This window comes from Triticum urartu, chromosome 5 (assembly GCF_003073215.2).
Source record: "Triticum urartu cultivar G1812 chromosome 5, Tu2.1, whole genome shotgun sequence".
NCBI classification, from domain to species: Eukaryota; Viridiplantae; Streptophyta; class Magnoliopsida; order Poales; family Poaceae; genus Triticum; species Triticum urartu.
Window position 1 is genome coordinate 422900198 of NC_053026.1, and position 20903 is coordinate 422921100.

Genomic DNA, 20903 nt, shown 5'->3' on the forward strand with positions numbered 1-20903 from the left:
AGACATTACTAAATAATTTGCGTCAGTATGGAAACGAATCATCAAGAAAAAGAATACTTCCTATTACTACACTCATAGGAAGCTTCCTAATCTCTGCTACCAAACAGTTTCTGCCCAAACAAGGAAGGAAAGTTATGGACGTGATTCAGAAGGAAACAAACATTATGAAGATTAATTAATTTAGATTTGATCTTTAGAGATTGATTGTGATTGATTCTTTTACATAAAGACATTACTAAATAATTTGCGTCAGTATGGAAAGTTCTGATCCGTTCAGTTTTTTTCGTTGTGTGAGAGGGTGAAGTGAAAATAAACCGATGAAGTGGGGGAGGCGACGAAAAAAATCTACGACGGTTAACCTACGAAAAAAACCGGACGAAAGTGGTGGGACGAAAAAAAACCTGAAAACGAGACTACCAACTGCTCCATTAGGAGTAGAGATGAACGAATTATTTTCTTTTGGCACATGATATAAAGATTTAGTTTGCTGTATGGAGAAGAGTCATTAACATATGCAAAGTTCCACATAGAATTTTTGTTGATTTTTTTGACATTTCAAAAATAATTTTTGCGAGCAAGAGCATGTGCACCTGGGAGCCAAATTAAATTTTGTATAAAGTATTTTATATACAACACACGGTAGTATATAGGACATGAGGTAACTACCCCATGTATTTTTCCTTCGAATATAGGGAGGCAAAGTGTCAACTGAAATCATAACTTTGTGGATGTTTCGAGATGAAAAACCTTCAAATTAGAGCCAACCATTGGTTTGGTAGTTAGGAACACACGCTTAACGATGTGTGTCCTGAAAATAATTTATTTTTCTACTTACAGTCGAGACAACGCTTTTATTGGCATGAGACTGACTATTTATGAGAATTTAATGTTTATTTGCTAATTAATAGCATTGCATGCAATGAACTAAACAATGCATGTCGTGTTTGGTAGTCTCGAGTCATTGAAAGCATGTACGCCCCACATATCTTATTGGTTGATATGCCAAGAAACAAAAAACGAGGTGGGAGTTAATGCATCGCGCCTAAGTGTTTTGGGATTATTTGGTTTTCATAAGGTGACTTGTACACCTAGACGGAGGGAGTAGTCGGTAGTCATATGGGTCTACAATGCGCACATTATCTAAAAAAATCAAAAAAAATAGTTAAGGCATTTGCTTGTCTGAAAATGAAACTTGCATCGGTCGATTTCACTTGTAGGAGAAGATGACAGGACACAGGCGGAGGCGGAGATGGGGGCGACGCTAGTGGCAGCAACGTCCTAGCGATGCAGAGTTGGAGCGACCTGGAGCCGACATAGATACAACTGTAACAACGTCGACGAGGGGAGTCAGAGGTTGATGGGTGACATGTATAGGGGGCTTGCTGGCACCGGAGAAAAGGTCACACTTAGAGTGATGGCCAAGGGCGGTGGCAAACCGGTGGAGCTGGCAGCTTGGAGAAGGCGAGGCACGCGCGACATCGCCGTTGACAGACTGCCCAACCCACTTCGAAGGGCGATGGGAGGGCGAGGATTGATGACAGCAAGAGGAAGAAGCTCCGACGAAATGTGACTTGCACGGAAGAAGAAAAAATAAGACAACTTACATACAGGTCTAATAATTAGCTAACATACACATAAAAAAAATACTCCCTTTGTCCCAAAATAAGGGGCTCTTCGGACTTTCTCCACTCTCCAACTCCACGCCGGAGTGGAGCAGGATCTAGTTCTAATTTGAGGAGTGGTTGGAAGGGGTGCTCCACCGGCTCCGCTCCGCTGCAATTTGCCGAACAGGGCTAAGTATCTCAACTTTGTACTAATTTTAATATAAAATTATATTAAAATTGAGAAACTTATTTTGGAATGGAGGAGTAGCTAACATAGAAGTGGTAAAAAGGTGCAAAATGCTGTTATTAGTTGATCACACTGCAGCTCGGGCCCAGCACTAATCGTATCCACTCCCGCCATTTACACAACAAAACCAACGGTCGTCGTTTCCCAATCCAAACAGTCACATCCTCCGACCTCCGCAACCCACGTCGCGGTGCCCGTCTCCTCCCCGCGCGCCATGGCAGCTCTCCACCACCTCGTCCTCCCGCCTCGGCTCCTCTCCGGCCACGGACCCCCTCCCGTCCTCCGCTTCTCCAGGAGGCCGAGGCCCCTCCTCCACCTGCTCCCGCGCGCGGCCGCCGCAGCCACAAGGGCATCGGCGGCAGCGGCGACGGCGGTGTCCGCGCCCTCGGACGCCGCGCTGCAGAACTTCCGTCGCTGGCTCTCTTCCCAGGGTGCAGACACGGGCTCGGTGGCTCCGGCGGTCGTGCCGGAGGGCCTCGGCCTCGTGGCGGCGCGGGACCTGCCCCGCGGCGAGGTCGTCGCCGAGGTGCCCAAGAAGCTCTGGTTGGACGCGGACGCCGTCGCCGCCTCCGACCTCGGCCGCGTCTGCGGCAGCGCCGGGGACCTCCGCCCGTGGGTCTCCGTCTCGCTGCTCATCCTCAGGGAGGCTGCGCGCGGAGGGGACTCGCTGTGGGCGCCCTACCTCGCCATCCTCCCGCGCCAGACCGACTCCACCATCTTCTGGTGAGGTGACGCTGATGTGTTTGATGAAATGTCTTTGCTGCTTCTGCACGGCCTCGTATTGCGCGTTCTGATGCTTTCGAGTGGTTGCTTCGTGCCTCCAGTGCAGGTCAGAAGAAGAGCTCTTGGAGATACAAGGTGAGCGTGCAGTGCAAAATTCCATGCCTTCGCCGTCGAAACTCGATCTTCGATCTTTTGTGGATTAGTAGTTACCTGATGGAGTTGTAATTAACTTTGTATGCTTTTGTCCTTTGCTTTTCAGGAACACAATTGCTGAGCACAACGACGGGTGTGAAAGAGTACGTGCAAAGCGAATTCGATAATGTTGAAGCTGAGATCATAAACGCGAATAAAGACCTTTTCCCTGGTACTATAACATTTGATGATTTTCTATGGGCATTCGGAGTACTAAGATCAAGGGTTTTCCCTGAGCTCCGTGGAGATAAGCTTGCCCTCATACCATTTGCTGATCTGGTAAGATCTCTGAACTCAAAACATGCCTACATTGGTCTGACGTTGATTATTCAAAAGGCTCCCAGTCAATTCTCCTTGTGTCAATGGGCATCCTTGTAATTTTAGTGATTAAGTTGTCATGCTACCTGTTGGAATATATTTTTTGTTAGAGATTACTTGCCTATGCGTTTTTCCTCAATACATGATGCAATTCTGAATATTATTCAGTTATAATCATTTTGGTACTTTGCCAAATCAGATAAATCACAATGGTGATATTACCTCAAAAGAATCCTGTTGGGAGATCAAAGGAAAGGGCTTTTTAGGCAGGGATACTGTGTTCTCTTTGCGAACGCCAATGGAGGTTAAATCTGGAGAACAGGCATGCATCAACTTATATTACTTTTGTTATATGTAATGTAATACTGTATTTGCCAAGATCTTTCATAACCAGCAGTTTTAATGATATACGTTGACAGATATATGTTCAGTATGACCTGGACAAGAGTAATGCTGAATTGGCACTTGACTATGGGTTCACTGAAGAAAACTCGTCAAGGGACTCGTATACTCTGACGCTGGAGATCTCTGAATCTGATCCCTTCTATGAAGACAAACTTGACATTGCAGAGCTAAACGGAATGGGGGAGACCGCATACTTCGATGTCGTCCTCGGTGAATCTCTTCCTCCTCAAATGATTACGTACCTACGATTACTTTGTCTTGGGGGAACAGACGCATTTCTCTTGGAAGCCCTCTTTAGAAATAAAGTTTGGGAGCACCTTGAACTGCCTGTGAGCCGTGACAACGAGGAATCAATATGCCAAGTCATCCAGAATGCCTGCAAATCTGCTCTTGCTGCTTACCACACCACCATAGAAGAGGTGAGCCTGCTAAAAAAAGAATGCTATTCACTTTCATCTTATTTGTTGGTTACCTCCTGATTAGTCTGATAAAACATGCATAAAATATTCAGGATGAAGAGCTATTGGAGAGAGAAGATCTGCAATCAAGACAGCAAATTGCCATTGAAGTGAGAGTGGGTGAAAAGAAAGTACTGGAGCAAATCAATGATATTTTCAAGGAGAGGGAGCAAGAATTAGATGACCTTGAGTACTACCAGGAAAGGAGGCTCAAGGATCTTGGTTTTATTGGTGACAATGGTGACATTATTTTCTGGGAGTCCTAGGGACAGATTGTACCATCCTATTTTTGCAACACCAGACTAATTTGAAAAGAAAAGAAAAAGATGGGTTCACACATTATTAACAAGTGCGATTAAAAACTGATTTCTGTGCCATAATCAATAAAACAGAGTGATTTTTTTATCAAATCACTATCAACATTCAAATTTCAAACAAATACAAGATTGTCAATGATAATTCTATCAGGCACTACATAACTTCATTAATAATCTCATAAATATAGGAGACCATCTTTCACATCTCGCATGTGGCAGCAAATTTGACTATCAGCAGCGAAGCTGTACAAATTATCTGACTAAGGTGATATGGATCATATCGTCCATTATAGTCCTAGTGCAGCATGTGCTGCACACTTGCATCTCCGTCTCTACTCCGAACTCGGCTAGCTCAGAACACAAGCAATTTGTATATCAACCAGCACAGAAGCGGTTTAGCGTGCTAGATCGCATTACTGTCAATCGGTCATTTGCTACAGCTGGGCTTCAACTCTGAAGCTCTGTTCATTATAGCCATCTGTGTTTCTTTGAGAAAGCTTATAATCATCTTGTGCAGCTTCTATTAATCAACATATCATCTATAAGGTACAGGACTTCCCTTAGTTTCCATTTACAGAGCTGGTGGTCCAAAATGATCCAAATTAATGTGAAATTGGCTGAACCTTCATTTACCTTGAGAAGCAGGTTCATTTTCTCCAAAAAAAAACCTTCGTTGAAACTCATATGTGAAGGGCTATTGAGATGGCAAGCCCTCAGTTCTGTCCCAGATGTAGCAGAATGGTTCTTCATTGTGTGACTGACAAGTCACGGGGTTCGCGATCTGTGAACTGGGCTTCTGTGAAAGTTCTCTCAAGCCTTGATTCTAGTCAGATGAGCCAACACTTATGTTTCAACAGTTTTGAGATCATTTGATGCATCCCTTGACCAAATGTCAGGACAGACTGTCATGGGTTTAACACCGACTTTAACCATATCAGCATAGAGCATCATGGCATTCAAGACATAGCCAAGCATGCACTGTCCACGGATCAGTAGTGAGTAAGTGAAGCTATCAGGCACCATACCAGATTCTCTCATGCAAGAGAAGAACTTACCAGCTTCACGGTATTGGCCATCTAAATAAAGACCATATATCAAGGTCATGTATGTCACACTGTTTGGGATTGAATGGTCTTCCTCAGTTGTGGAGTTCGATAAACAGGTACGAATGTCAGCATGCTTCTTCTGCCCTGAGTGCTTCATGAAGATCATGACTGCATCTTGAATCCTATTCTCTCTGCAGAGACCATCAACAAGAACCGACACTGTGACTGAATTTGGAGAAATGCCTTTCTCCGCCATCTCCTTCTGTAACCTAAAAGCAGCATTGATGTCACCATCCTTGGCATGGCCATGAATCAGAGCCGTGTATGTCAACACATTAGGTTCAACCCCTTTGGCTATCATCTCCGTGTATATAGCCATTGCTATTTCCATCTTCCCTTTCTTTGAATGCCCATCTATCAAGGAGGAGTAGGTCACCACATTTGGCTCAATTCCAACCTCACTCATTATTGTGCATGTTGCCAGGGCTTCAGCTAGATCTCCATTCTTGCAGTACTCATCAATTAGCGCGTTGTATGCAGCAGCATTAAGATAAACACCAGATTGCTGCATTGCTTCAAGAAACCTGGCCGCTACCTGCACTTGACCTCCCGAACAGAGGCCTCTTACAATTATGCTGCAGGTGAACTCATCTGGGCACAAACCTAGGCGAGCCATGTCCTCATAAACTGTTAATGCTTCTTGTGAATCACCAGACCTGAAAGCTCCATCAATCAAGCTGTTGTACACGGGCACGGTGGGAGCAACTCCATACCTGTGCATGTCAAGAAAAATATTTTTCGCATCACTTATTCTGTTCACCTGGAAGAAACCGTCAATCAGCGTTGTAAAGATCACAGCATTGGGAACGAGACCACTCTTCAGCAGTTCCTGGTACAACGTGAGTGCCCTCTTGACACCATCTCTCTTGCAGTGGCTGCTCATCAGTGCATTGTATGTGTAATGGTTGGGTCGCATCCCTGTTTGCTTCATGGTAAGGAACAGCCGCTCAGCCTCGGCGATGCAGCCCTCGTCACAGAGTGCGGATATCATCGTCGAGTAAGTGACCACATTTGGACCAATCCGTCTCGCCGCCATCTGCTTCCAGACCTCCCGAGCCTTGGCCACAGCGCCCTCATGCCGGCACGCGTTGATGAGCGTGTTGTACGTCACCACGGTCGGCGCCATCCCCCGGCTCAGCATTTCGTCGAACAGCTTCCAGACGCGGTCGAACCTGTGGGCTCTCACCAGCACGTCGAGGACCGCGTTGCAGGCGGGCAGCGCCGGCAGCGTCGGCAGGCGGTGGAAGACGGACAGCGCCTCGTCGTGGAGCGCCATCTGGGAGAGAGCGATGACGAGCACCCCGAGCGCGGGGCCAGGGGAGGTGGAGCTGGAGGCGAGCGCGGAGAAGGCGGCAGCGCCCGGGCGCGCGCCGGGGGAGGAGGCCTGGACGAGGGATTTCGTCAAACGGATGGCGTGCGCGAAGTTCTTGGCCGCGGCCGAGCCGTGGACGGCGGCGGCGAGGTGGGCGGCGCGGTCCCTTGAGGTGGCTGGGGTGGCAGCGGCTACGGCGGCGGCGGCGGAGGACAGGCAGCGGTGGCGCGTGGCGAGGGGCCGGCGGCGGGAGGAGAGGATGAGGCGGAGTGGTGGCGAGAGTGGCATGGGGTTGGCATTGGCGAGGCGGCAAATCTGTGCTGCTCTGCTCCTATTCGACTGGGAATTTGACTGCCTGGGTTTTCTCGGTGAGCTCGTTGATGCGGTTGGGCATGGAGCATTCAGCAGATTCAGGCCAGATTCAGCTCGATGCAGTTTTTCAAAAAAAGCTCGATGCCGGTTTTTTCTTTAAAAGAAAAAAAACTGGCTCGATGCCGTTAGTCTAGCATGCAAGAGGCCTCATAGGACCGGCGTAGTAGAACGACAACTAGCGCTGATGAAGAGTAGCGTAGATCAGAAGGATCCAATATGAAAACACACAAACATAGATGAAGTACGATTAGATCCGAGCAAATCTATTAAGGACATCTTCACACGCCTCCCAATAATGCTAGACACACCACCGGGATCTTCAAAGAGCCTCCGTCGTCTCGTCTTTCTGAATAGGACACGAACCCTAACAAAACTTGAATAAACATTTGAAAACAGAGCCCTCCCGCCGGCAAGGGCCGGGATCCACCGCGCCGCCATGCCTTAAGGCAACCGGGGACGAGATAGACCGACGACGGCGCTGCGGGAGGCAGAGGAAACAGAATTATCGTTTTAACACGCAAACACTCATACACTCACCCCTATAAACACATATACGCATACCCTGTCCCTATAAACACCCTCGAGATTGAGATAACATATCATTTTGAGATTGAGAAAACCGTCACATACGCCTTTGTAGACGACCGAAAAGTCTTCTCTCACTGAACGCGAAACGTCGGAAGGCCTGAAACAAATTAAGAGAAATGTAAGCACCAATGTCAAGTCTAGCACTTGAATCGTGGTAGGCTGACGATACCACTGTCATCCTAACCATTCAACCACATATTATTTCACAATCATCATGTAATTGTAATTGTTAATACAATGATTTTGACTGAAAAGACAAGTCTAACATAGTTGTCATCCTGTCCTCAATCGCTATATAGTACTTTTAGTATGCTTTAAATCCAATCCGTGAATCTTCATATTTGGACGTTGCGCGACATGATGTAACGTGTTCTCCATCTGCCCAAATATTGACGTCATGGACATTTTAGGGCGAGCGCCCCCTTTTGCCACCATCCACATTCCCACACTGTCGCCTTTGGGTGCCATCTTCATCACCCAGACTGCCTCAATTTAGATCCGGTCGCCTCCGTTGAGCCATTTTTAGACCACCCCCCCCCCCCCCCCCCCCCCCCCCCCCCCCCCCCCCCCCCCCCCCCCCCCCCCCCCCCCCCCCCCCCCCCCCCACACACACACCCCCACCCCCCATGCTTCGCTGCAACCCCACGCCTTCTCCCTGCCGTTCGGCTGCGCCACCCCTTTCGTTGTGCAACTTCAAGGTGTTTGACGACTTGCACAGAGGTAAAAACTTTCATATATTTGATTTTTAAAAATGATTTATCTCTCTAACCGTGCGTCCAAATCACCAACCATTTCTGCCATTTCATTTCTTGTGTTAAGATCTTTAAAACTAGATTCGTCCTTCAAAAGTCTACTGGTCATGCTTCAAAGCTATACTAACCTGTGTTTCAAAACTGTACTATCTGTGTTTCATTTTTGGAAAGCATGGTTTGTGCTTTCATGCGAGAAGCACAATATCGTGCTTCACTTTTGAGGAAACATAGTTGTACTTTCACGCAAGAGGCACAAAAGACAATAAATTCTATTGATTACTTTGCATAATCTGAAATTTCTTCATAATTATTTAGCACATATGAATTGGTAAATGCATCATTATGTCAAAGCATAAAGGAGGATATATCTTAACTATTTATCCATGGTGCCATCTTGAAAACTATTTCTCGAAAGAGGAATATTATTCATACATTCTTGTAGAATATATAATAAGAAATATATCCTAACTATTTTGAAAGAAGCTGAGTTTGTCATTCACACACTCATGTAGAATACTCCTTCTGTGTCGAAGTAATTGAAGTTTTAGGATTGTCTTATGTTAAACTAATTACAGTTTGACAAAATTTTATGGGAAAATGTGCTAAGATCTATAATGTCAAATATATAAATACTACTTCCTCCGTCCGGAATTGGTAGATACATCTGTTTGAGCTCAACTAATTTCGAACGGAGGAAGTAACTAATTTCGAACGGAGGAAGTACTAAAGAAGAGTTTGTTGGTTTCGCTTCCATCCCTTCCATCGATATGTGTCCCCTCTCATTGATTTTTTTTTTCAAACCACACGATAACCCCTATTAATTCTTTTTCAAACCGCCGCCCCACCTCCTTGTTTTGGGGAAAGAAATCGCTTGCAAAGCAATCAACATAAATCAAACAAATTGTCAGTAGCAAGAAATCCTTGCAAGCAAACAACAAAATTAACTCACATGGTTGCACATACACAATCTCAATCACATCATATCTTTCATTACCTTTAACTATATATGGAATCCCTCCCCACCACATATCTCAGCATCAACCCAATTAAAATGCTCCTACGTTGAACTACTATAATAAAGTTGCCTCGTTGCAACACACGGGTATATTTAGCTAATATATACTCCCTCCGTCCCAAAATAAGTTATTGAGAAAAGTATACTTTTCGTCCCTTAACTTTTGTCCAAGTCTAGATTTGGTCCCTCATCTTTGAAACCGGACAACTTGCACCCCCAACTACTGAAACCGAACAAGATTCATCCCTGGTCTCGATTTTGAGCGGTTTTGGTGCTGGCTCACCCCGATTTTGACCGGTGCTAACTTAAATACGTGTATATCTTTCAAATATGTGAATCTTTTGAATTCATGTACCTTTTTCAAATCTCTGTACTTTTCACGTTTGCGTAAAATTTCAAATTTACATACCTTTTTGAAATCCGCACTATTTTCAAATCCACGTACTTTTTCAAGTTCACATAATTTTCCAAATCCGCATACTTTTTCTAGTTCGCGTATTTTTCTTAAATCCGCGTACTTTTTTCATGTTCGTGTACTGCTTTCAAATTCGTGTACTTTTTCAAATTCATGAACTTTTACAGAAAGTACACAGAATTGGAAAAAAAAGCACTTGAAAATGGTATGCAGACCTGAATAAAATAAACGGATTTGAAGAAAGTACGTGAATTTGAGTCAAAACACGGTCAAAACCGGCAAAAGTCAGCACCAAAACCGGTCAAAACCGTGTCCAGGGACGAACCTTGTCCGGTTTTAGTACTTCAGGGTGCAAGTTGTTTGGTTTCGGAGTTGAGGAACCAAATCTAGACTCTGCCAAGAGTTAAGGGACGAAAAGTATATTTTTCTCTAAGTTATTCAACGTCATAATAAGTACATTTCATAACGAATCTAATGTGACAAATCTAGGGTTATAGATGTTGATATATTTTTGTATATATAAACTCCGATCAAACTTAGCGAAGTTTGACTTAAAACAAACACGAAACTTCAATTATTTTGAAACGGCGAACCAACCTATGGTTGGATGGTTAGAGGGACTGTGGTATCCCCAGTCCACCAGGGTTCAAATCCCGGTGCTCGCATTTATTTCTGGATTTATTTCAGGATTTCCGGTGATGCGCATTCAGTGGGAGGAGACGTTCCCGTCGACGACGAGGCGCTTACGGTGACTTCGTAAATCTAAAGATGATATGTCAGCTCAGTCTTTTAGAGATGCTCATGGAGATAGAATATGCGTGTGTGCCTTCATAAGGACGAGTATATGCGCGTGTATATGCGTAAAAAAAACGAAAGAAGCGAGAGGAGGAAACATCTCAACCATTTGTCCACCTCTCCCCATCCCGGACGGCCCACCAGGTTGAAATGTACACAGACGGATTCCCTTCCCGTCCTGGCAAACTCCCAGCCGCGCCCCACACGTACGGGCGAAAGCTACACCCTTGGACGGACCATTCCAACACCCCGCCCCACACGCGGTTCACTTCACCTCTCGTCGTCCCGACCACTATTCCACGGTCCAAAACACTGAAACCCATCACCCTTCCCTCGCCGCCGTCGGTCCCCGTAGACCCTGACCGCGGTGCCGTTGACCGACCGGCGCGGCCCTGCCCCCCCGCGCGTAGGACGGCTCCGGTTCCACGGCCGTGGAGCCCGCCGTGACTTCCCAGCCATTTTGGTTCGGCAGCGACTTCTCAGGCAGGCATTTTGGTTCGGCACGTCCACATCGCCGTCCTCCCTCGTCTCCCGACTCCGTGGTATAAACAACTGCCAGCAGAGATCGCGCTACCTTCCATTGCCGCTCTTTTGTCCGTTGGGCGCGTCTGTTTCCCCGGCAGGCGGATCCTCCTGGTGCCTCCAGACGGCATATATATCCGCTCTCGCCGCGCCAACGCCGAGAGGGATGCGCCATTCGTGGGCCGGTGAACCCTGAGCGCGCGGCGGCTCCACCCACCGATCACAGGAACCACTGTATACCCGGTAAAATCCCTTCATCCGATGATTCTGATCCATGAACATCTTCTCCCCTCCCCTTCAGTCGTTCTTGGTTCTTCATTTCCGTACAACTCGTCGCATTTCGTCTGTTACGGCCGCGGCTGTCGATTTTTGTTAGCCGTCAGTTCCTCTGCTCGGAAATCAGCAGTGTATCCATCTCTTTTTTTATGGATGAGAAACCGGCAATTCACCGATACCTTTTGTGTGTCAGCGAGTAATGCTTCGTAATTAACTGATTGAATGTCTCGCGGAATTTTCAGTCGGCTCGTCATTAGCATCCCGTAAGCTGCGACGAAGTGTTCCTTGGTTCCATCCGCAGCCCAATGAAACTGGCCGAAAATGAAAATTTGTTCTGAAAATATTACTACTAGTTAGGTTTTCTGAAAATAAATGTGGCAAGAGCTTCTTTCTTAGCAATTGGGACCCGTTTTAGGTGGAATGATGATCAGTCACTGCTCATGATAAGTAAGAAGATTAAGGTTGTCAAATTTGCAGTGTTCTTTGGATTATAATATATCAATCCCTTCACTTGGAAACAACTGCCTTTGTTCATCTGTCTGTTCTTCGTCTCAGCTTTGATTTGGAGAATTCTACAGATGTATGGAGTATCTTCTGACATCTTAGTTGGACTATCTCAGCCTAGGCACAAACTTGACTCATTTGGCTTTATTAATAGTATTAGTTGCTCATCTGTTACCACTGGGTCAGGATTCAAAGCGAATAGTTGGAACTTTCTGCACCAATTATTGCTTTTTGAACAAGCCTGCTTGGACTTTCAGACCAACACCGGAAAGTCTTGTGCTTAGTACAAGAAACAACAGTCCACCATTATTATCTTTGAATCATGCAAGTAAGCTGCGACCAAGCGTGCTTGGTTCCATCCGCAGCCTAATGAAACTGGCCGAGAATGAAAATTCTACAGAAAATATTACTACTTAGGTTTTCTGAAAATAAATGTGGTTAGAGCTTCTTTCTTAGCAATTGGGACCCGTCACTGCTCATGTAAGTAAGAAGATTAAGGTTGCCGAATTTTGTAGTAGTAGTATTCTTTAGTTATATTAGATAATAATAAATCAATCCCTTCACTTGGAAACAACTGCCTCTGTCTATCTGTCTGCTCTTCGTCTCAGCTTTGATTTGGAGAATTCTACAGATGTACAGTATGGAGTATTTTCTGTCATCTTAGTTGGTCTATCTCAGCCTAGGCACAAACTTGACTCATTTGGCTTTTATTAATATTATTAGTTGCTCATTTATTACCATTGGGTCAGGATTCAAAGAGAATAGTTGGAACTTCCTGCACCAATTATTGCTTTTTGAATAAGCCCACTTGGACTTTCAGACCAACACCGCAAAGTCTTGTGCTTACAAGAAAGAACAGTCTACCTTTTCTTTTATCCTTTTACGGTTAGAATGGGACAGTTGAGAGAAACAGATGGTTGTTCTATATAAGAGCGAGCATCAAATATCAAATAGATTATTCTATTTTGAAGATATCATAAAATCGATTCACTGTTTTGCCTGCTAGTGGTCTGAGCTCAAGGTACATGTTCATCTTTAATAACCATCACCTATATTTCTCCCAAAACGAAAATTCAGGATAGTCTGTACTCCAACATTGCTGATTCAATCTCTTTCTACTACGAAAATTAGTCACGACAAAATTTATATACTTGTCAGTTTACTAGCAATATATAAAATTTAAGGCTCAAATTCAACCTAGCTATGTCAGCTACAAAAAAAATTAATAATTATAAAACAGCTTAAAAAAAGCATCCTATGTTCAGAAAAAAAGATAAAACTCTTAAACATTATAAATATCGATGAAAAGGGAAGCACAAGGGCCAATCTGGGATGAGAATACATAATTAATATTGTACAACTATATGAGGGGCGAGGGCAGCAACGTAGTATGCCATTTTTATTCCATTTTCTGGGAACATTTCTGTTTGATTGACCAACTTTTGTGTGATATAGCGGTTGCATCGTCCATTGTTCCAAAGTAGACCATCGCTTCATGACGTCATTTAGGTGGTGTTTTTATGGTTATATTTGCAATGTTGGAGTACTGTAAACGTCTACCCTTCATGCCCTCTCCAGCTATTTTTTTTAGAACCGTCTACTAAAATTAATTCAACTGTTTCTCCAGGATAACAAAAGGTTGTTCCAGTAGCAGAGATGGTTCATCATATATCTGACGAGGCAGCAGATGAACCTAGCATCACCACACAGACACCCTCCAATGACCCATCTCAAGCACCGCTGGTGTACAAAGTGGGCTATCCCCCTCCCAAGAACTTGGCCACAGAATTTACAGAAACATTGAGAGAGACTTTCTTCCACGACAACCCGCTGCGTCAGTACAAGGGCCAATCCGGACCGAGGAGGTTCATGATGGGGCTGGAGTTCTTGTTTCCAATATTTGGGTGGGGTAGGGATTACAGTCTCAACAAGTTCAAAGGCGATCTGATTGCCGGATTGACCATCGCAAGCCTCTGCATTCCTCAGGTATCATCAAGGATGACTAGTCCACCTTGGCTTTGGCCACTTAAACTGTGCCTGACACCGAATATTGGACTCTAATAGGACATTGGCTATTCGAAGCTTGCTAATTTGGATCCGCAGTATGGGCTTTGTAAGTTCCTCCTCTTGACTCTGTTGTGGAGATTTGATGTGAAACATTTAAGCTTGTTTTGCTATCATAATTTACTTTTGTTAGTTGGTTTCAGACTCCAGCTTCATTCCCCCATTGATCTATGCTGCAATGGGTAGCTCAAGGGATATAGCGATTGGCCCGGTTGCCGTGGTTTCTCTTTTGATAGGTTCACTTCTACAAGCTGAGGTTGACCATGTCAAAAACAAGGAGGAATACATGCGCCTCGCTTTCACGGCAACCTTCTTCGCTGGCATCACTCAAGCAGCCTTAGGATTTCTAAGGTATATGCAAACATATACTAAAAGCTTGCATGTAGTGTCGACGTGTTGGACTAAGAGTTGGTATTTATTTTGTCAGGTTAGGGTTCCTTATAGAGTTCTTGTCACATGCTGCAATTGTCGGATTCATGGGGGGAGCTGCCATTACTATTGCCCTGCAGCAGCTGAAATACGTGTTGGGTATCGCAAACTTTACAAGGAAAACCGACATAGTTTCTGTTATGGAATCTGTCTGGAGATCAGTTCATCACGGGGTATGTATTTCAGTACTTAACAGTAACATATCGATTTTATATCTTGGTCAGAACATCATGCGCTGCATTTTCTGGGATTATAAAAGCATCTTTGTAATTCCTAGAACTTAAAAATATTTTCGTTATTAGTAAAAGTATGTCATGCCGTGTTGATATGGAGTTAACTTATGTGGGGAAAAAAATATTTTTGCAAGTGCTGAATTGTTTTTGGATGTTTGGAGCTCATTTGTTATATTCATTTGGAAGCTGGGAGGTGAATTTGTTTCCCTCTTTTTTCTGGATCTTCCTGCGCCGGGAAGGGATTAGCATAGGCTAAAGATAGTACTACTTTCTGTCTGAGTTACCTAAAGAACTGACAAGGAGATGGTTGTATATGCAGTGGAACTGGCAGACAATTGTGATTGGCGTATCTTTCCTGGTTTTCCTTCTGTTTGCGAAGTACATCGTAAGAATTTCTTTTTCCTTGTATGTTTACAACACATTTAACATTTAAAAAATTACTTATCCACTAAGGATGTTCCATTTACACAGGGAAAGAAGAAAAGGAAGCTTTTCTGGGTGCCAGCTATTGCTCCTATAATTTCAGTGATTCTAGCAACATTTTTTGTATACATTACTCGTGCCGACAAGCAAGGTGTTCAGATAGTAAGTGACTAAGTTAGTACAATTCAGGCTCAGTTGTGTGGACCATACACTGTTTTTCATGGATGAAAAATTTGTTGTCACTTGGTCATCAGGTAAAGCACATTGAACAGGGAATCAACCCATCATCAGTACACATGATTTATTTCACCGGTCCGTTTGTTGCAAAAGGTTTCAAGATCGGTGTTGTTTGCGGCATAGTTGGTTTGACAGTATGTATGCTGATATGGACACATATTTGTTTTTCCTGTCATGTGCATCTCCAGATTTCTCATCAATCTGTGTGTGTCTACTTCATCAGGAAGCTGTAGCTATTGGAAGGACATTTGCTGCTATGAAGGACTACCAGCTAGATGGAAACAAGGAGATGGTAGCACTTGGAACCATGAACATAGTAGGATCAATGACATCTTGCTATGTCACAACAGGTAGCTCCACCCTTTTTGCCGAACAGAGCTGACAGTAAACTGTCTGGAAAATACAGCGCCAAAATCTATATCCTGTATTTTCTTTTTTCAGGTTCTTTCTCACGTTCGGCAGTTAACTTCATGGCTGGCTGCAAGACTCCTGTATCCAATGTGGTTATGTCAGTGGTGGTTCTTCTTACCTTGTTGGTCATCACACCGCTATTCAAATACACACCAAATGCAATCCTAGGGTCGATCATCATTTCTGCGGTGATCGGCCTTGTGGACTATGAAGCAGCAATTCTCATATGGAAAGTTGACAAATTGGACTTCATTGCTTGCATGGGAGCATTTTTCGGTGTTGTTTTTGTATCCGTTGAGATTGGCCTCTTGATTGCTGTAAGGACCAATGCATTATCTTTGATGAAGCGTAATAATATGTTCATGTCTTTTTGTGGAGACATAACTAGAAATTACTTGTTTTTTCTGGATATTACCAGGTAGCAATCTCATTTGCCAAAATACTTCTTCAAGTAACAAGGCCAAGGACAGCCCTACTTGGAAACCTTCCCGGCACCACAATATACAGGAACATCAGCCAGTATCCAGAAGCAAAACTTACTCCCGGGGTGGTGATTGTGAGGGTTGATTCTGCTATTTATTTTTCCAACTCTAATTACGTCCGAGAAAGGTAAAGATGGTAAATTTATCACACAATATGTTTTGAATTTGAAGAATGGTAAAATATACATGAATTCAGTAATTTCAGCCTCATAGGCCTGATATCTTGTGCTCCATGGCAGAATTCTTAGGTGGCTGACAGACGAAGAAGATAGAGCTAAAGCACTGGGATTGCCTAAAATCAGTTCCTTGATCGTGGAAATGTCGCGTGAGTAGAATTATATGTTAGTCTGAGAAATTTCAAGCTATTTTTTTTTCCAATCATTGTACTCATGCAGTCCGGTGAAAATGCTGGTGCAGCCGTTATCGACATCGATACAAGTGGCATACACGCTCTTGAAGATCTATACAAGAATCTTCAGAAAAGAGATATGCAGGTACACCCATTCAAGCTACATAGACTTTCAGAGAAACTATAATCTTGTTTTGCTGGGCCACTGATAATGTTGTTTGTATTGTTGCGTATTTTGGCAGCTCATTCTGTCGAATCCTGGTTCCGTCGTCATAGAAAAACTGCAAGCATCCAAGCTCACCGAGCACATTGGAAGCAGTCATATATTCCTCGCAGTCTCTGACGCTGTGCGATTCTGTACGACGAAGTCGATGCAGGAACCGTGAGCGAAGTATTTCGGAGGAATGGCTGGTGCTGCCATGGTGCTAGTGTTGATAATAGTTTTGGTGCTCCCTGTGATCTAAGCTGGGCAGCGCAAGATGATGTGGCTTTGTGGCCGATGTAGAAACATATAATAAGTTCAGGCAATCACCGGAGCCTCTTCGGTTTACTAAATACTACCCCCTCCGTTCCCCATTATAGGATGTTCTAACTTTTTTAGTGTATTTATTCACTCATTTCAGTCCATATGTAGTCCATATTGAAATATCCAAAATATCTTAATAGTGAACGGAGGGAGTAGAAGATAAGGTTTAGAAGTGCTCCTCTACTGAGTATGAACGAAGTAAATTATGGAACTCGCGGCGGATCTTCCTCAAGTATGTACAGATATAAATAAAAGATTGACGTGGGATCTCGGTGCATTTTATTTTCTTGATCAAAAGAGAGGCCCCCCTCTCCGATTTCGCTAAGAGAAACCAAGGTTCACAGCTACTACTAGGGTTTTTGTTACCCCACACACGACATACTATCTTACATGACCGGGGATTACGACGAACCCCAGCCCAGCACCTCAAAGGATCGTGCAAGATCCCAAAATAAAAGCAGAGCACCCACACAACACTTCAGACACATCATACAGTAGTTGGAAGCAAAGCCTAACACATCATAGCTAAAGCAAGAACTAGATAACTTGTGAGGCACCGGCAACAACGAAGAAGGTAAGCCACCGGGAAGACGATCGGGACCTCAGCGCATGCTCATACATGATCAAGCATCGACGGATGCAATGTTGGTGGCATCGTTGCAGAACCGGCCGCACGCATCGCCGCAGCGCCCCACGCCGACTTTCGTGTCTTCGCCAAGCTCAGCTGATGACAAGATCAAGATATGTGCAATGCTCATTCCAAACCGAAAAAAAACTTTTCCCTCTTATGATAAATTGAAAGTTATATATACAGATGATGAGTTAATTCAGATACTACCTGAATTGACGTTGTCACAGACTGAGAGCCTACATCCTAATTTGCAGTACTCAATGGCGTCTGGTTCTTCTTCCGCAACAGCAGGAGCAAGCATTAGTCAACCAGCCGTTAATTGCAATTTCTATGCATCTGGGAGCAAAATGATGTAGAGAAAACAGGAAGGGTGGCTTGGGTTCACGTACCAGCTGAACTGGGGAGAAGGTTGAGCTTAGGGTATTCCCTGGGGCATGTGCTGTCCCTTGTGAGCACACAGCCACACATTTTTGAGCAGGGAGTACTGGGGTGCACAAGAAGGCACACGTTGTAACAGTTTCTTGACCTGGTGTCTCTGCAGCAGCTCTTGCCCTCTGCTACTTGGATTTGTCCCTGGACAAGCAGTCCCAGTATCAGTATGAGTACACACATGATCACGCTCTTGAAATGCTTGCTCTCCATGGCTGCCTTCCCTGCTGCGAAAACGCACAGGAACAAGACTCGTATATATGGCCCCAATTTATAGGAGACGATGCTCCGCATGGGCAGTAATTGTTGAGAAGTGATATGCATGAATGAGCCGTGCTCCGCTGAGAGCCACGTACACGGTTGAGATCGTCTACGTGTGCGCTGCGTGCCCTAGGCGATTATGCGGTGCCCGCTAACTCCTACCTGCCTCGTGCATTAAGTTTTCACGTGCAGCTCTTGTGCCATGGCCGACTAGGATGTTTTTAGGTGTATTTTACTTTACTCTTGTGTTATGGACAGATACGTGGCCACTCGACCGGTTGTCCTCGTCGACGGTACCTCGCCCAGAAGATGCCTATTCTCCATCCTCATTAGCTTCCGTGTTCTTCTTCTTTTTTCTTTTCTCTTATTTATTTTTCAAGAAAACTTCCGATATATTCATTTGCAATCATGGCACTACAACAAACATCTTAAATAATAAAAATTACATCCAGATCCGTAGATCATCTAGCGACGACTACAAGCACTGAAGCGAGCTAAAGACGCGCCGCCGTCATTGCCCCTCCCTCGCCGATGAAGAGAGTAGAGTAGATCGAAAGGATCCAACCTGAAAACGCATGAACATGGACGAACTATGATCAGATCCGAGCATATCCAGCAAGGACAGATCCGCCGGAGACACACCTCCACATGCCCATCGATGATGCTAGACACACCATCGGGAGGGTAGGCTGGGAGAACCTTATTCCATCTTCAGGGAGCTGCTGTCGTCTCGTCTTCTTGAATAGGACACAAACTCTAACAAAATACGAAGGAACAACTGAAAACAAAGCCCTTCCCCGACAAGGACCGAGATCCACCACACCACCATGGCCCTAAAACCATCGCAGACGACACGTACCGACGGCAGTACCGGCGGGAGGTGGGGGAACCCTAGACCAGCAATTCTGTGGCCCAAGTTAGCACCTAGGAAAAATTCTTCTTCTACTACTTCTTCTCTCTTAGGCTGCCCGTAATGGAAGTATTATAGGTAGTATCATGCATGCCAACTAAGCAATTTTGATGAAGTGGTATAGAATTAAATGAAGAAAGAGAGGCTTGAGTATCATATCATGATACTGTATCATATTAAATGATGTGCTACTTCGTATCATGCATGGCAATAAATGTAGTCCTCTATGATACCAACATATGATACTATGCATTAGGGATGTAGTATCATAGACTAGTATCATATGCATGATACTAGTATATGATACTCCCCATTACAACCTACCTTATATGTTCCTCCTGTGCCTTCGTTTACGGTTCATGAGTGTGTGCTGGACATCAGCTAGGCGAGCAGAGCGAGTACTTGTCCTTATTTGATTATTTATTTATTTATTTGCAGATCTGTTCGGTAAATGGATTTAGTTCTGCTGTATTTGTAGATCTAGTTAGGATGCATTTTGTGAAGCCGAAGCAATTATCTTTTTGGTGATTTTTATTTTATTTTATTTTGAAACTAGCAAAGTGGCCCGCTCAATGTGCGAGCTAGAAATACCTTTAACTATTTATTTCTATTTCTAAATATTGTTAATCTATCACAACATGATAGGTTTAGTGGTCAACGATTGTAAATAATGTACATATTGTTGAAATATGGAAAATGCTTGATGTTTGTAGTGCAAGGAAAATGTTAAAGTACATATTAATATTTTTTTTTTGAAAAACTGGCTCCTCCTTTATTCAATCAGCAGAGTAGCATCGTTTACACAAAGGGAAATCTAAGATAATAGGGGAAGGGTACTTAGCTAGCCTTAATACATTGTGTTTAGTTAGTAAAAGGTGTCTAAAAATAACATTTTGGAGCATTGGTTTTATTTTTTCGTTACATTTTACAGGGTTGTCATCTGGTGATGAAATTTTGCAAGCTATCAAAACATTTGTTAAAGTTTCACACACATTTTTTTTAGAATTTTCTGTTTTTTTCCATTTTATTTTGATTTTATTGTTCATCCGAGCTCACATGAGCTCGGGACTAGAAAAGCACTTTTGCTTACATGTATTACATGCTTATAACTCAAGTGCCACATCGCATCAGAATTTAAGATCTACAAACAATCATGAAGAAACTATGACACATTATTTGCAATATGCTCTGAGGAGCTTAATGGAGATGCATAATGCAAAAGCGTGCCATGCATCCAATTCTTCTTCTCTTCAAATCCTCCTTTCCCTCTACCCTTTGAAAATCCTACAACACAAACTTGAAGAAGCATACCACTAAATCAAGATGTTGCAACATTTCAACACTACTACCCCAAACTTTCTCCCTCCAGCCACAGAGTTAGAGAAGTATATATCGGATGTGATATAAAATACCTTTGTACATACAGTGATTCGTTTATTGCATGGGCTGAGCATGATCGTGCCAACATGGAACTGAAACCTCGGCTGCGAATAAAAGCTAGAATCGACGCAATGTGTACAATAAATCCGCTGTCGTTTTGAAGGACTAAAATCACTAAGATTGGCCATGAGCTTATCATTTTCTTCTCCACTTTGAT

General features: G+C 43.9%; 4 protein-coding genes across 4 annotated transcripts; 2 read left to right on the top strand and 2 right to left on the bottom strand.

Annotated features, from left to right (window-relative positions):
* The first annotated feature begins 1990 nt into the window (after positions 1-1990).
* On the top strand, positions 1991-4289 carry LOC125509474 (fructose-bisphosphate aldolase-lysine N-methyltransferase, chloroplastic). Its single transcript, XM_048674461.1, has 6 exons — positions 1991-2574; positions 2681-2709; positions 2834-3045; positions 3284-3406; positions 3504-3908; positions 4001-4289. Exons 1-6 carry the CDS (start codon positions 2066-2068, stop codon positions 4211-4213), a joined length of 1491 nt encoding a protein of 496 aa, XP_048530418.1. The 5' UTR covers positions 1991-2065; the 3' UTR covers positions 4214-4289.
* Positions 4290-4370: 81 nt separating this feature from the next.
* Positions 4371-7096, bottom strand: LOC125509473 (pentatricopeptide repeat-containing protein At5g61400-like). Its single transcript, XM_048674459.1, has one exon. The coding sequence runs from the start codon at positions 6968-6970 to the stop codon at positions 5108-5110; it is 1863 nt and encodes a 620-aa protein (XP_048530416.1). The 5' UTR covers positions 6971-7096; the 3' UTR covers positions 4371-5107.
* Positions 7097-10903: 3807 nt separating this feature from the next.
* On the top strand, positions 10904-17206 carry LOC125509476 (sulfate transporter 1.2-like). Its single transcript, XM_048674462.1, has 14 exons — positions 10904-11384; positions 13549-13907; positions 13986-14034; positions 14129-14336; positions 14413-14587; positions 14967-15032; positions 15119-15232; positions 15325-15441; positions 15531-15657; positions 15749-16035; positions 16137-16327; positions 16440-16525; positions 16618-16694; positions 16792-17206. Exons 2-14 carry the CDS (start codon positions 13578-13580, stop codon positions 16933-16935), a joined length of 1971 nt encoding a protein of 656 aa, XP_048530419.1. The 5' UTR covers positions 10904-11384; positions 13549-13577; the 3' UTR covers positions 16936-17206.
* Positions 17207-17335: 129 nt separating this feature from the next.
* On the bottom strand, positions 17336-18380 carry LOC125509478 (probable leaf thionin). Its single transcript, XM_048674464.1, has 3 exons — positions 18096-18380; positions 17914-17979; positions 17336-17799 (listed from the first exon to the last, which is right to left on the bottom strand). The coding sequence occupies exons 1-3, from the start codon at positions 18346-18348 to the stop codon at positions 17699-17701; spliced, it is 420 nt and encodes a 139-aa protein (XP_048530421.1). The 5' UTR covers positions 18349-18380; the 3' UTR covers positions 17336-17698.
* Positions 18381-20903: the final 2523 nt, after the last annotated feature.

Bases quoted from the DNA above. Each gene is read 5' to 3' on its own strand.
- LOC125509474 (XM_048674461.1), top strand. From the start codon at position 2,066: ATGGCAGCTCTCCACCACCTCGTCCTCCCGCCTCGGCTCCTCTCCGGC. The intron at 2,575-2,680 runs GTGAGGTGACGC...CCTCCAGTGCAG, and splicing joins ACCGACTCCACCATCTTCTG to GTCAGAAGAAGAGCTCTTGG. The intron at 2,710-2,833 runs GTGAGCGTGCAG...TTTGCTTTTCAG, and splicing joins AGAGCTCTTGGAGATACAAG to GAACACAATTGCTGAGCACA.
- LOC125509473 (XM_048674459.1), bottom strand. From the start codon at position 6,970: ATGCCACTCTCGCCACCACTCCGCCTCATCCTCTCCTCCCGCCGCCGG.
- LOC125509476 (XM_048674462.1), top strand. From the start codon at position 13,578: ATGGTTCATCATATATCTGACGAGGCAGCAGATGAACCTAGCATCACC. The intron at 14,337-14,412 runs GTATATGCAAAC...TTATTTTGTCAG, and splicing joins GCAGCCTTAGGATTTCTAAG to GTTAGGGTTCCTTATAGAGT. The intron at 16,526-16,617 runs GTGAGTAGAATT...ATGCTGGTGCAG, and splicing joins CTTGATCGTGGAAATGTCGC to CCGTTATCGACATCGATACA.
- LOC125509478 (XM_048674464.1), bottom strand. From the start codon at position 18,348: ATGGAGAGCAAGCATTTCAAGAGCGTGATCATGTGTGTACTCATACTG. The intron at 17,980-18,095 runs GTACGTGAACCC...TTGCGGAAGAAG, and splicing joins CCTTCTCCCCAGTTCAGCTG to AACCAGACGCCATTGAGTAC. The intron at 17,800-17,913 runs GTAGTATCTGAA...TCTTGTCATCAG, and splicing joins CTGTGACAACGTCAATTCAG to CTGAGCTTGGCGAAGACACG.